Genomic DNA, 14,161 nt, shown 5'->3' with positions numbered 1-14,161 from the left:
CCGGGGGGAAGTAGCAAATTGCAATAAAAAGATCTCGTCGAGGGGCTCTGCGGCGGATGCGTACCCACAAGAATCGGGCATGTGAATCCGCTCTCTCCACTGTGATGATCCGATCGAGATGCTCTCTGTACAAAATGGCCACTCCTCCAGATCCTCTCACTCCAAATGTCCGAGTGTGCTGCCTGAAGGCAGATCTCCATGTATACCCTGTCACTCGTGGCAAAGGTCTCTCTGGACTCTCGTGTGTCTCCATGAAAAAGATGATATCTCTCCCAAAGAATGCCCCCCGTAGATTGCCTGGCTGTGCTGTAAAAGAACCATTGCAGTTCCATACAGCGATGCGTAGACTATCTGACGGGTGGTGTGTCCCATGGGCCCTGTCCCGTCAAGCGGTCGCAGCAGGAGGTGGAGGTGGGGCTATATCTGCTGGTCTGCCATCTCTAAGCACTGTGGGAGCACGCCTCAAGGTGCCTGTGATGAGTCTGCCATCCCTGATCACTGCCCACTTGCCCTGAGCTCGGGCTGCATCTCTCTGAGGCATGAGCGCCTTGCGCTCCTCAACCTGTATCTGAGTCAGATCCTCGTCCATGGAAATCTGTGGGTGGTCTCTGAGTGTCCCTCTCCTCCTGAGGGCAGGTAGACGTGCCTGGGCATCTCTGAATCTGATAATGAGGGGCTGCTCTCTAGTACGATCCCTCCCGACTCTATATGATCCTACTATGCCATGATCCTGTACTCCCAGTGTCTGAGAGACAAAGGTCACAGCCTGTGTCATCGTGGACTCTGTCGCCACGACAGAGTCCACGATGCTCTACCATCCACGCAGGACCGGTGGGAACTTGTACATACTTCACTCGTTTCTGCCGCTCACATGTCGTTCCCTGCCACATGTCATTCGTCTAGTCCCCCACCGGTTGGTCTTGTTCCTTGCAACGGTTGGTATGACGAGGAGTGTAAGGAACTCCGCAGAAAACTTCACCTTGAGACCAAGGAGAAGTCTCCCCTCCTTGCCGAAACCAAGAGAGACTACAAGTGGTTGGTTAGGCACAAGAAACGCCAATTTCTAGCCCGGAATGAGGAGGAGCTGAGAAGCTTGCTTTTCAGCTGTGACTCCAAGGAATTCTGGAGAAAATTCCTCCGCTCGAAGTCTCAGAGCCCCCTCACAGATCCACGTGTCTGGTCTGCATACACTTCAGCTCTATACAATGTTCCAGATCAGCCAGCCATCGATTTATCCCATTCCCCTAGGCCAGAGAGAGAGAGAGAGAGAGAGTCATATTAACGTCCACGGGAGGCCTCACGGACCTATGGGACCAAAAACAAAATGTTAGAATGACTTGCATCATCTGGATAAATCAAAGAGTTCAGGAGTGCGCCTGGCATCTCAGTTCGATTATTATAACATACCTCTACATACTAAATCTATAAAAATGCCCTTCATAACATTAGTTTAAGATTGAGAGCCTTTGGGTTTAGAATTGAAGTGTCTAATTATAGCTATTCCATCTCGATACACAGCCCATTTTCCAGCTTTACGTGCAACTTTCACTTTGGTGAGCTCGGCATTCCTCTGTTTCAGCTGAGTTTGGGTGAGTTCCACGGAGAGACAAATCCTTGTGCCCTTCAACTTGTTTGTCTGTCGAAGAATCTTAGTTCTTCCTGCCCTCTCTCTGTAAAGAACCCTCTCTCTGTAAAGAACCTGTACTTGCATTCTTGTTTCGGAGACACAGTTGATATCATTTTCATCCCACTCTACTTGTGGTATTTCCTTCTTGAGGCATGCAATCTCCTCATCTTCTGTGTACGCCTCTTCTACACTAAAGCAGCCAAGACAATCCTTGGGCAGTCCTCCGATGCGTAGTATATTCTTATTATGTACTATGGCTGCTGTGAGAGAGAGAGAGAGAGAGAGAGAGAGAGAGAGTTAATTGCCTCGAATTTTTGCAGAGTCGAGACCATTGCATGGCTGACATGTGTGGCGCTCTTCATTGTGATTATTTTGATGGTTTATCTCAATCAAAGGGCAAGAAAAAAAAATGCAACCCAGTCGCTGCTGATAGGAATCAACATCTGTGTGAGGTATGGCTTCTTTCAGAAATTATGCATCATTTTAGGCATTAGCTGGCATGAAAATCATGAATTTGAGTTTTACATTTGCAACTCCTTCTCAGTACTTATTGGGAGTGATCAAAGGCAAACTTGTTAATGTGAAGTGAACATTCCTTCTATTGGAATAATGACAAACCAAGTAGCATTCTTTCTTGGCAGAGTTTAGCCAATAGCTGTTTTCCGTCTCAAGAGAGCTCTACAGCAAGACGGCTAAATGGTATGTGCTTGCATCTGTGAGTTTTATATTGTTGCCCCTTTCTTTTTGCATCCTCTTTAAAAGGGTGAATTTCGATGGGTATTTGTTGTCTGTGATGCTTTGTTCTGAGGGTTGAATTTGTTCTCAAAATTTGGTATTCTTCATAGATAACTATAATCATAGCTATTCATGCTCTTTTTCTCTCTCTTTTTCCCTGTTGCAATAGTAAGTTATCAGCTGACTGTGAAGGTCAATGGTAGCAGCTGAGTGTATTATCAATTATTATTCTTCCTCGACACTCCTGCAATAACATGTATAGGGTGGGTTGCCAGCTAGCATACCTGTTGCATTGTGACATGCATTGATGCCTTGAATGATATCTTCTCATTCTTTAACTTGATCCTAGCCATCTTGAGTAAAAGTGGAGACAGTGCTGGCATGGGTTTACATAGTCTGGTTTTCATTCTCTGCTACTCAATTGCAGACCTTGATTCCTTTTAAAGGAGGGTGTCCATGAAAAATCCTGGTCACACAAAGGGGTGGAGTAAAACAAACAGGAATAGAAAATTTGCAGACATTTCACTGCTTCCTCTGGCTGAAAGTTCTTACTGTACGGCGAGCCAAATGGATTCGTGATAATATATTTAAAAAACTGATGCACTGTTGGATTCATACATACTTTATAGATACTGGGCGCCATCTGGACTATCTGGGGAGGCATCATTGAAAGGAAATTCCTTCAGCCATCATGATGTGCCTCAGATTCTATGGCATGGATCTGTTTTGTGATCTAATAGGTAGTTATGGATGCCATTAGCTGTGCTTCTCCTCCTTTTGCTGTTAAAAGAAACTAGTAAGTGGTCTTGTGCATTTTCCACTTTTTTGAATGCGTTAGCCATTAATCAAGAATACATGTCAAGTGGGAGGGACAACAAGGGCTAATCTTGATTTCAAGCTATTTTTTGAAAAATCCAATGCTGTGGTGTGTTATGTCACATTATGATGTACTTTGTAACGCAATTGAAGAAGCTCTATCTTGTTCATCACACCTGTGGTTCTCTGTTTCGGGCTGCTTGGAATCCATGTGTAAACGTGTACATCTATCGCACCGACCCTGTTCAGTGTACAACATATCTGACGTGACCTCCCTAGGCTCAATTCAATCACGCATGATACAACGACGGTCTCATCCATAGCAGATGCAGGAATAGGTCCCTCATAACATGTAAGTAAGATCACATGAAAGCACTATTTTGGAGGCAAGTTCAAGTGAAAAGAAACATTGCTGATCTTATCAATGATTTGGAAAGGTCCAAAGTACCTCAAAGCAAGTTTAAGATTAAGAGTGCAATTCTCAACCTTGGTCTTCCACCTTTCTTTCTCACACCTCATACCTCAGTAAGACCCAATCATCTTCTTGAAACTCAGCTGCCCTCTTTTGCCGATTTGCAGAGTTCCGTTGGTGCTCTTGTGAATTAGATGATATGCTCTCTCACATACTTGTACCCTAAATTTGGGTCCTCAATGAACTCATATGCAAAAGCCACCTCATCTTTCTTAAGGATAGTTAAAAGTGGACATGGTTTCCCATAATTACCTTGGAGGGTGCCTTGTCTATGGATAACTGTATGGTACTGTTGCATGCAAATGGGAGAAAACTTTCCAAATACTCTAAATGGTCATGTACATATCTGTGTATTAATTCCAGCAAGATCTCACTCAGCACTCCACTTTGTTCATTTGACTTATGTGAAAAGAAGATGAGAAGTTCAGCTCAGTATTCAGATATCAAACAGGACTTGCCTAAAATTACTTTTGAACCTCACTATTTGTATGTGATACACCTATCTTTGGAGTTCCATGGTGAACAAAAAGATACTTTATATAAAGTGTGGTGGATTTAATTGTCTTCAAGGTCTTCTTGCATGGGATGTGAGCTTTCTTACTAAACTTGAATCACTATCAACACCATATCATGACCCTGTGGTTAAGGAACCTTGTAATGAAATCCCTAGCAATATGCTCCCATGGTGCTTTTTGAAATGGCAACCAACCTCAAGGTTTCAAAGAATCATACTCAAGACACTTTTGGCACACAGGAGACAATGTAACATATTGAATTGATAAACATCTTTCCAAGTTTGTCGCCAATAGGACTACCTCTCAAGCTAATGACATGCTACGATGACCAGAAGACAATGATTTATGGCATTTTGGCCTCACAGCAAGAAACATGACGATGTCACCTTCGTGGGTGAGAACCCGTGGTATAGAACACATGATCTTGCTGTCAAGTGTGTTGGATCTAGGATGGTCTAAACCTTAGGCTCATGGGTGACTCAACATATAGAGTCTATGGCTAGGAGGTGAGCTCACTAGCTCTCCCCTATGTGGTTCATGTTGATCTATCTATGGGTTTTCCACGTTGTTCACACTGGAGTCCCCGTCTCTCTCGAGGATGATCTAGGCCTTTAAATATGGTCAAATATCAACTAGACCCTTAAGGGTTGCTTCAAAATTATCCATATTTCTCTCATATTTGGACCAAGTTGAGTGGACGTGATGTTTAGAGGGATTCTTATATTTACCAGTGATATTTGAGGAATCGACATATGATTTGCCGAAGAACGTGATTAGTAAAGGCAATAGCATTAGGATGCACAAGGGTGGTATGTTATCCAATTCCATGGCACCAATTGAGGCCTCCATTGTATATATAGGCGTGCCCTACCTCCTAGGACACTATCCTAGGTCATTGTCATAAGTACGACAATCCTCACTACTTTGACTATGATAGTCATATCAAGATTGTTTGGACCAGCTTAGGTCTCAACCTTGGCCTTGTGCCCACCCTTGGTTAGATGCCAAGTTACGTCGATAGGGACGTACATTCTCACCCCTTAAACAAAAAAGAATTGTAAGTTGAATCATGATATCGCTTCTGGAAGTGCTCCAGACCAAGTTTTGTCATCCTCAAAATGGTCTTTCCACTTGATCAAGAGTTAAGGATTATTATTATTTAATCAATTATTTTTCTCTATAATCTAGAATGACCTCTAGCCCTCTCCCAGCTTTTAGCTTATTGACATGAACGATGGGGTAGGCCCTTCATCTTGAACGACAAGATTTAAGGGCTGATCCAACTACATTGGACCACAAAACTGTTGACAGGTTGCTGAAGGATGTGAATGCAGCAACTAAAGTTTACTTGGAAGAGCTCTTTAAGAGTAGTAAGTTTTGTTGGAAGGAAAACTTCGTATAGGTTTAGGTCGAGTAGGTGGATAGGGTGATCAGTTGGACACGTGTCCATGGAGTGCAGTTTTGGAGAGGCGTTGATTTGAAGTAGGAGGTGATCTCGGCTTTTATCATGCCCCCATTTGTGGGCGTCCATCCTTGGCTGCTCCTTGATGATTGCACCATGATTGATGGATCTAGTTGCTCGGCTGTGCCTCGTCCTCCTCCTATATTTTTGTGGGTCACAGATGCATCAATGGGCAGCCTAGTCGTTTGATATGTAATCATCTACAATTCCTGGAATACAAGAAACTTGCACGTTTTATTTGCAGTATTATTTCATGCAGTTCATGTTTTCTTTAGTTGTGCTTTCTCTCTGAGCGTCGCATGTTGTCAGACAATTTGGATTTCTTCAGTTGGTATCAGAGCAGGCGTGGAGCTGATGGACTTGAGGCCAGAATCGGGGAAGCTGGTGGTCTTCAATGGAATGAATTTTCCTGCATGGCAACTAAGCGTTCGTCTCTATTTCATGGAGAAGGGACTGAGTTCTGTAGTTTCTGGGACGGAAAAGAAGTTGACGTGTAAAGCCAAACAAGAAGCACCTGATACGGTGAGCCAATGGGAAACACAAAACGAGAGAGCAGTAGGCATACTCAACAGAGCACTTGGGAATAAATTTCATCATCATCTGGATCTTGCGAAGTCTGTGCATGAGAACTGGATTGTAATTGAGACACTCTTTGGTTCACGATTAAAAAATTCGAAGGTCTTGTTGAAAAAACAGTTCTTGATGATCATTTACTCCTTGAACATTGTGGAAGTTTGAGACGAAGTTGAGGAAATTAGGGTAGTAGCTCATTTTGGGACAAACTAGTCAATTTTGGGGATAACAATTCTAAGGAATCTTTGTTTGTGATGGCTTCAAAAGGCTCTGCCCATAATTCCAGAATGGGCAAGTCAAGAGGGACATTGCATATGGAAATGGATTATGAAGAAGCTCAGAATTGGACAGAATTGGTGGAACAACACATTGAACATAAACCAAAGAGAATGCTCCTTCTGGGAAATCCAGGAGCCCAGCTCCAATTCCTCATAGTCCATCATCTTCTGAGTCACCTGGCCTTACATCCAAGATTAATTTTGAGGGCTTTATGGCAAGAATGATGGAGCAGCAAGAACAAATGATGGGGAAGTAGAGGAAAATGATGCGGCAATTTATGGACCAAGAGCAGAAACTACTTTATCAGTTTGGCCAACTCAATTCAGCTTTGGAGCAGACGGTAGATGGTGTGGAAAAAGATTGCAGGACTGTTTGATAATGCCTTCACTCAGTTAAGAATTATAAGATGTGATATTAGTTCAGTAAAGAACAGAGTAGAGCCTAAAGGAAAGGAGATTGCTAGGGCATGAGGCCTATGGATTTGGAGCAAGCTGGAATGGCTCCAGGTAAGCATGATTTCATGCCTGAAGCCGAAAGTTGTCTACAACCACCTTCCAAATCTACACCTATTTAGGTTACAGTCCCCACTCATGGTTCAGATAGTGGTGAACACTGAAGCCCATGGTACAGCCCATGATGGTGTGCCTAATCCTCCAAGGTATACCAAACATCTCTCAAGAAAGGAGGGATATTGTCACAACCAACTTATGGCTTACAATCAGCTGGAACCTAATGTTAGGGCAGCCATGACTTTTACACGATTTGCCAAGACTGTTCACAGTGATCTACAGAGGGAAAAGACTGTTCATAGTGACTTTTACATGATTTGCTAAGACTGTTCACAGTGATCTACAGAGGGAAATGGAAAAGACTTGGGCATGGGTAAAGATTACAAGGATAAAATCACTTGCAAAAGTTTAAAGGTGAGACCAGTTCACCAAATGAGTTTGAGACGTAACTGGCTGAGCAAATTGCAGGACTACTTTAAACTTAGTCCCAAATTCAATTTGCAGTATCGCATTTAGAAGATTATGCGCATACATGATGGAACACCAACTTCAGGACGTGAACACTTGGATAAGACCTTCTATATCCAACTGGGAAGAATAGGTTGCAGCCAGCTATTGCTTCTGATGTGATCGCATCTAGGCCCAACGCTCTGGATGAAGCTATGTAGTTGGCAGAGCTGATTGAATTTAAGGATGAGATGGATGAAACATTTCTCTCACCTTTTGTTGCCAACCTGGTTTAGTTAAGCAATACATTAAGCAATACTGGAGGATATCCTTGTTTGTTAAGGGTGTTGATGATAAACAGAGGATGGTCAAGTTTATGCATGGGTTGCACTGAGCTATTGCTCCTGATGTGATGGCATCTAGGCCCAACACTCTGGATGAAGCTATTTAGTTGGCAGAGCTGTTTGAACCAAAGTACAATTCTAAAGAGAGTTGGGTGTTTCTAGAAAAAAACAACTGGAATATTGATTAATGAAGCCTGGTCATGAGCAGAAATCTCATTTGGTTTCAAGACCTCCTCAATCAGCTTTCATGGTTTAAGATAAAATTATTCCTAGGTATCCCACTATTAAAGCTTCAAGGTCCAGTAGGCATGGAAGAATCCTAAAATAGATGATGGGAGTAGTGATGAAGTTAAGAGGGTGGTACATAACAATTACCTCAATCTCTTATGGATGAGAGGAGAAAGATCTTTTTCTCAAATGTGGTCTGGATCAGAATAAAGCATGCAAGGCCAAATCAACTCATGGCAAATTAAGTATGATAATGGAGATTCCAGAATTTGATGGAGATTGTGGTCAAGATGTCTCAAGGGATGTTGAGAATTATGTGTTTCATCCAGGTGGTAATAACCATTGTGAATTGAGAGCTATGAGTGGCTCTAGGATTTGGAATTTATTATCTTTTTCTTCATAGCTTGTACACAGTCTACCTAGAGTAGTGGTAAGCATAACTCTTACAATTTTGAAAACTCTTTTGATTGTTGTCACGCTTGCAAAGAGGCTAAGGGTAATGGCATTGTTACTGACGAAGAAATAGATGGCACACTCAACCAGAATTATAAAGGATTTGTGCAAATGCTTTTATTGGTGAAAGCAGTTCCACCACCTTCAGGATCAAGGGGAAGGTGATATGGGCAGAGATGACTACATAGCTTTGTAAATTATAAGTTTGTCCACTTAGTGAAGCTGCTTGTGGTTGACTTCCCTCACAATTTGAAGGTTGTGGTGGCTGATGGGGCTTTCATTACTAGCCAAAAGATTTGCATTGATGCTGTAATCAAGCTACTTTTGCATTTCCCTGTCACCTAGATGCCATACTTGGCTGTGACTGGTTTCAAACATTGGGTAACTTCACTATGAATTTCTAGAACATGACAATGACTTTCATTAACAAGGGTGAGAAGTGTGTTTATTTGGTTATCACTCTCTGATACCTGATATTTTATATTCCGTTAGCCGGACTTCTATGTGTGATGGTCATTATTTGTCTTCAGTTCATACACTATTAGATTTCTGAGGCATGGTCTTCGTCCACATAGTATGCTCTCCTTTGTGTTTTGACCTTGCCAGCCTGATCTTCTTGTCAGTTTAGTTTGTTTATTTTGCCTATAATGTTCTGTAGTGGATGTTTTAGAACTTATATTCGTCAACTAACAATGTAATGCTTGATGTTACTAGGGCTAGTTTTTGAATCTATGTTCTCCTGCAAATAGATGGTCACTTTATTAAGGCATCTGTTTAATGTTTCAGAGGGTTCAAATGTCGAGTTTATGAATAATAAATTCCAGGTTTATAAATTTTATTGTATTTAATGGCATCTTTTGTTGTCATGATGTAAGCTATAGTCGGTGCTCAGTATTGCTCTAAGGTTTGAAGTTGTAAAATAAAATGGCAAAAACTAATGGCTTCTTTGTTATATAAGGCGATGATGGTCTTTGAAGATTGGTGAATTAAATACAAATTGATGTCCCAAAAGGAATTAATTGCTGTCAATGATGAACTATCTGCATTCTTATGAAGAAAGAAATGTGGTGCCATTCACAGATTTCTTCCTTCGGCAATTTTGTGATGCACATCATTGCAAGAGAGGTGTGAAACCATTTGGTCGTGGAAGTGGGGTAAGATCATTCCATCTTGGTGGATGCTAAATATCTTGATCAATTGGTATTTTTACATGTTCTCCAATATACAGAACCCCTTGATGCTATCTTTGACAATCCAAGTGTTTCATATTCACAGAGATCTGGAGATGCAGCTTTGTACATTGCATTGACAATCTTTGTATGCATGTTATTGCTGCTGTTCTATGGAGGAATATATGTTCACAAAAGGTATTAGTTCCTTTGGTAATTCTTGGCTCAGAGATGCATATGGCTAAATGGGGGATTTCTAGGCCTCATTTCTTTTGCTCAAAGTGCATTTCCTAGCATGCTAGATGGCTAGAAATTTGACAAGATTTTGGAAATGTTTACTATGCCTTTGATGCAGAGAAATGAGCAAGAACAACAAGGAAATCAGGAGAATACATAAGCCAAAGCCACACTAGAAATCAGCCTACATATTACCATATAACAGCATGTCAGGACTCAAACTGCCGATTTGGCAAAAGAGTCTTAAAGATGATATTTTCGCTGCTTCTATCTGCAGAACATTCACAATGGTAACAGAAGACATCTAATTCTTTCTTTGTTTGTATAATATATCTACTGTGGGGTGGGGTTGCACAGGAACTATTTATAGAATTCAATGTAACTTTGGATTTTGAGAGATCCATGTAGGCTAGGATGTGGCTTTATCATCATAACAAGTTTGCTATTGAGGCAAGCTCAAGATCACGAGGCTTTCCTATATTAAAGCCATTTAAGTTCTCCAATCATGGACTGTGTAGGTTCTCCACCAATCGTGACATTTGTAGGTTCATATTACTCTTGGTCTTCTTCACTGTACTAGTGAAGAATTTTTGAACTATCTAGGTGCCAATGTGGTAAGATGGAATCATTGAAAATTGAAGACTATTGTCTAGTGTTTGCAATGTTTGCACACGACATAAAGAATTAAAGATCAAATGGGTTTAGGTAGGGTGCACAAAGAATATAATATGTTTAGTGTCAACAGAGATTTTATTTGGAAACGAAGATTATCATTTACTTCCACAGAGAATTAGTATGTTTAACATAAACAGATCTTCAGGGTCATTTCCATAGTCGGCTATATATTTTGGCCACCCACCATTTCCTGTGTCAGAAAAACTAGGGAAGATTGGTGTAAAACCCACTTTTTGTACCTGACTTGCGTCATATTGCCATCAAGAGTAATCGGTGAAGAATTGGGAACCACTTGTGGGGAAGCATAGGCAAGACCACTAGGGGCTTCTGCAACACCGGACTAAGAGAAGAAGTAGGCTTAAAGCCACACGGGGGTCTGCTGAGAAACTTGTGCAACTTTACCAAAATCAAAAGCTTCAGCCACCTGGTGCTAAGTCTCGGCTGCAAGCTTAGCCATGGCTACATCTTTCTGCAAGCATTTATGGACTTGATGTACCAAGAGATCCACTTGCTATCCAGATAATCAGCACGAGCTTGAAGTCAACCACCATGTTAGAATAGAGTAACCTACATCCACATTCTCACCTCTAAAAACGTTGCATCTTTGAACCCAAATATTCGATAAGACATTGCTTCTATTGACATTGCAGTCACTGTGCATACGTGTAGGCATATCACCCAGGAGAATATAAGCATAACGAAATGGAAAATGCACAATATGACTTCTAACAAGGTCCCACACTTTGACAGACTGCATGCAATACATGAAGATATTAGTAGAAATATGGTCATTTTTTAGGGAATCTTCAAAGTGGATAACCTGCAATAGTTCTCACTTAATATGCAATAATGTTTTATGTTTCTATTTCCACATGCTTTGTTCCTTTGTTATATCTTAGTTTTGGGCTTTGATATAGATTTTGCTGGTGTATTGGTCGCATAATATATGAGTTCCTGAACCCAAGGGAAAATTTACAATATGGCTTCTAACTAGGTCCCAGACTTTAACAGACTGCATGCAATTCATGAAGATATCGGTAGAAATATGGTCCTTTTTTAGGGGATCTTCAAGTGGGTAACTAGCAATAATTCTCAATTAATATGCAATAGTGTTTTATGTTTATAACCCCAAATTCTTTGTTCCTTTGTTGTATCTAAGTAGTCTTGGTTTTGGGTTTTTATATATATTTTGGTGGTGTTCGGGCTTTGACATATATTTTGTCGGTGCACTAGTTTGTGATAGCGGAAGTGAGAGAGGGAGAGAGAGAGTGCACACGATATAGCTACGTCTGCACTAACTGTATTGACAATGAACATGAAGATATACATGTGAACCGCTTAGGGTTAGGGTAAGGGTTTGTCCCTATGCCCAATGTTGATAGTGCAATTTACACTATCTTCAACCTCCCCTCTTAAATTGCATTGGGTAAGTAGAGGGTGCATGTACAAGACTTGTTTGTGGATTTTGTTTGGTGCATATGACAGCATCCAAATCTGAAAAGAAAATTGAAAAGAAATCAAAGTAGTATATACGTAAGCGAGCACAATGACTATGTAGTGGAAGCATGTACATTGAGTACAACTTATGTGGTTCTGTATAAGATCTGTATTTTTTTTTCTTAAGTTGTGGGTCATTCTTCGTCTTTAGGAGTGAAACCCATAAGATAGGCCAAAGGGAAGAGGAAGGAAATATGCAGAAAGTCAAGTTCAACTGGATCAAAGACTGGTCGATCAAAAGACTGCGTAAATAATGGTGTGTATGGATGCGTACTTAACATGTCAAAGATGAACATGTCATGAGTCACCATGGATTGTAACTACTCCGTGGAAGAGTCCATGTAGCTATGGCGATGTGATTCGGTAGGTTGTGACATACAAGAGTCACTAATTCATAATTGACAACAATGTCGAAAGTATGCGGCAGTATAACTATAATCTTTGTAGAGTGATGCGGGGTGGAAGAAGACGGCATAGTCAATGTGGATAGAGTGATCCAAGGGCTAAAAATCTAGGGTCGAAGGTGTAAGTGTGATACTTTGCTCTATTGAAGAAGAGCCCTGCACAAATGATAAGGTATAGGAACCTGTCCAACTTGTATGCTCAACTGTCATGAGTTGAAGGTCGTCTAATGTGTGCATGGCTAAACATCCATCGGCATGAGATGTAGCATCTGTCAAAGGCTCGTCGAGAAGAAGCTGACAGTGTAAAGGTCTAGAAGCTTAAAATACAACTGAAAATGCATAAGATCTCCCTGAAGCATATGCGGTGTCGAATATTGGTGTCGGAATAGATCTGAAGTCATGGATCCAACCACTGATCTGCATCAAGTATGGATTGTATATTGCAACCATAAGTGCATGTTGAAACACTGAGTCTCCCCAGGTTGCGCTATGGCTAAACCTAATAATGTTCATTGCACTGAGGCAGGATCACACTGATGCATAGATATCCTCGTGCTGAGGAATGATTTGCTGATTGAATCACTGGATCCAAGGATGCAATGTGGCATGAGTGAGCCGATGCTGGAGTGTCTTGAAGACTGATCTACTGATTTGAATTGAAGGTGGAAATTGTGTCCATGATATACTCTGTGTCAGAGGTGAAAGCATCAGTGATGGATGTTAGAATGGAATCACTTGAGACGCGAAATGCGCTATGGCATAAATCTCCGCATGCGGCTGAAGATGTGAGCGTCTCGTACTGAGGACTTACCTGTTGAATAACTGCATGATCACTAGTGAACTCCTGTTGAGTATCTGCATCAAATGTGACAGTAGATGGAGTCGGATCCATGCAGGAATGTGATGGTTGTATATCATTGCAATTAGGTTGTGCTGATGTCGATGAGACTGTCTCGTGCTGAGGGCTTTCCGTCAAATTTGCCTCATGCTGAGGGCTCACTGCCGAATGTGCCTCATGCTGAGGGCTTACCAAGGAATGTACATTATCAGAAACTACAGGCTGATCCATGCTAGCATGTGAAGCATCTGCGTCTGATCTGTTAAGGCCAATGAGGCTCGAGTTTGCATCATAGACTGGTACATACCCTGTGGCAATGAATGGTTGAAGAAGGATCTCTTTTCACTTACGGATCTCCTCCGGAGTCTTGATTGGTGTATCGTCAATTGTGTGATGCGGTGAATAACTCCATGCTAGAGGCAGTCTGGTGCTCTGTGCAAGAGGCTTACCCGTGTACCGACGAGAGTGTCTACCCATGGGAACACTGTGTGAGAGCTGCTATTGGGGGGCTTACGCTAAACGATCAAAACCAAGTCATGTGAGAACGCATGTCTGCCAAGGATCAAGCCTATAAAATCCAGATGACAACTGAGTGTCGAGCGTAGCCGGAAGGATGGGCCAAACTTTGTCCAAGGAGGAGGTTCAAATTGATGAGGTGTCTTGGAGGGTGATGTGGCACTGTGGGTCTCATGCTGACGAAGGACTGTGCCTATGGAGAGAGAATTGTGCTTGGAAGGAGGCTCTGCCATGTGGCATGTTGAGGTGGCCAATTGATGACTTGGATGTTGATTGGGCTTGCTAAGGTGGTCAAGGGACACATGGCCACTAACTAAACTCAAGGTGAAACTAGTGGGCAACTAACCATGGTGATGTGGCCTTGT

General features: G+C 41.8%; 1 protein-coding gene across 1 annotated transcript in view; it reads left to right on the top strand.

Moving 5' to 3' along the window:
• The window catches only part of LOC147879698 (uncharacterized), a 109,912-nt gene extending 99,412 nt beyond the window's left edge, over positions 1–10,500 (top strand). The window contains exons 4-8 of the mRNA XM_087371868.1: positions 1,948–2,079; positions 2,269–2,326; positions 9,541–9,614; positions 9,736–9,827; positions 9,985–10,500. Of these exons, the coding sequence (XP_087227994.1) occupies positions 1,948–2,079; positions 2,269–2,326; positions 9,541–9,614; positions 9,736–9,827; positions 9,985–10,042 (414 nt within the window). The 3' untranslated portion in view covers positions 10,043–10,500. The remainder of the gene's footprint in view (positions 1–1,947; positions 2,080–2,268; positions 2,327–9,540; positions 9,615–9,735; positions 9,828–9,984) is intronic.
• The last annotated feature ends 3,661 nt before the right edge of the window (positions 10,501–14,161 follow it).

This window comes from Dipteris shenzhenensis, chromosome 33 (genome assembly GCF_047967505.1).
Source record: "Dipteris shenzhenensis isolate YYH24624 ecotype China chromosome 33, Dip_SZ_1.0, whole genome shotgun sequence".
Lineage (NCBI taxonomy): Eukaryota > Viridiplantae > Streptophyta > Polypodiopsida > Gleicheniales > Dipteridaceae > Dipteris > Dipteris shenzhenensis.
This window is presented reverse-complemented; position numbering and strand designations above follow the sequence as displayed.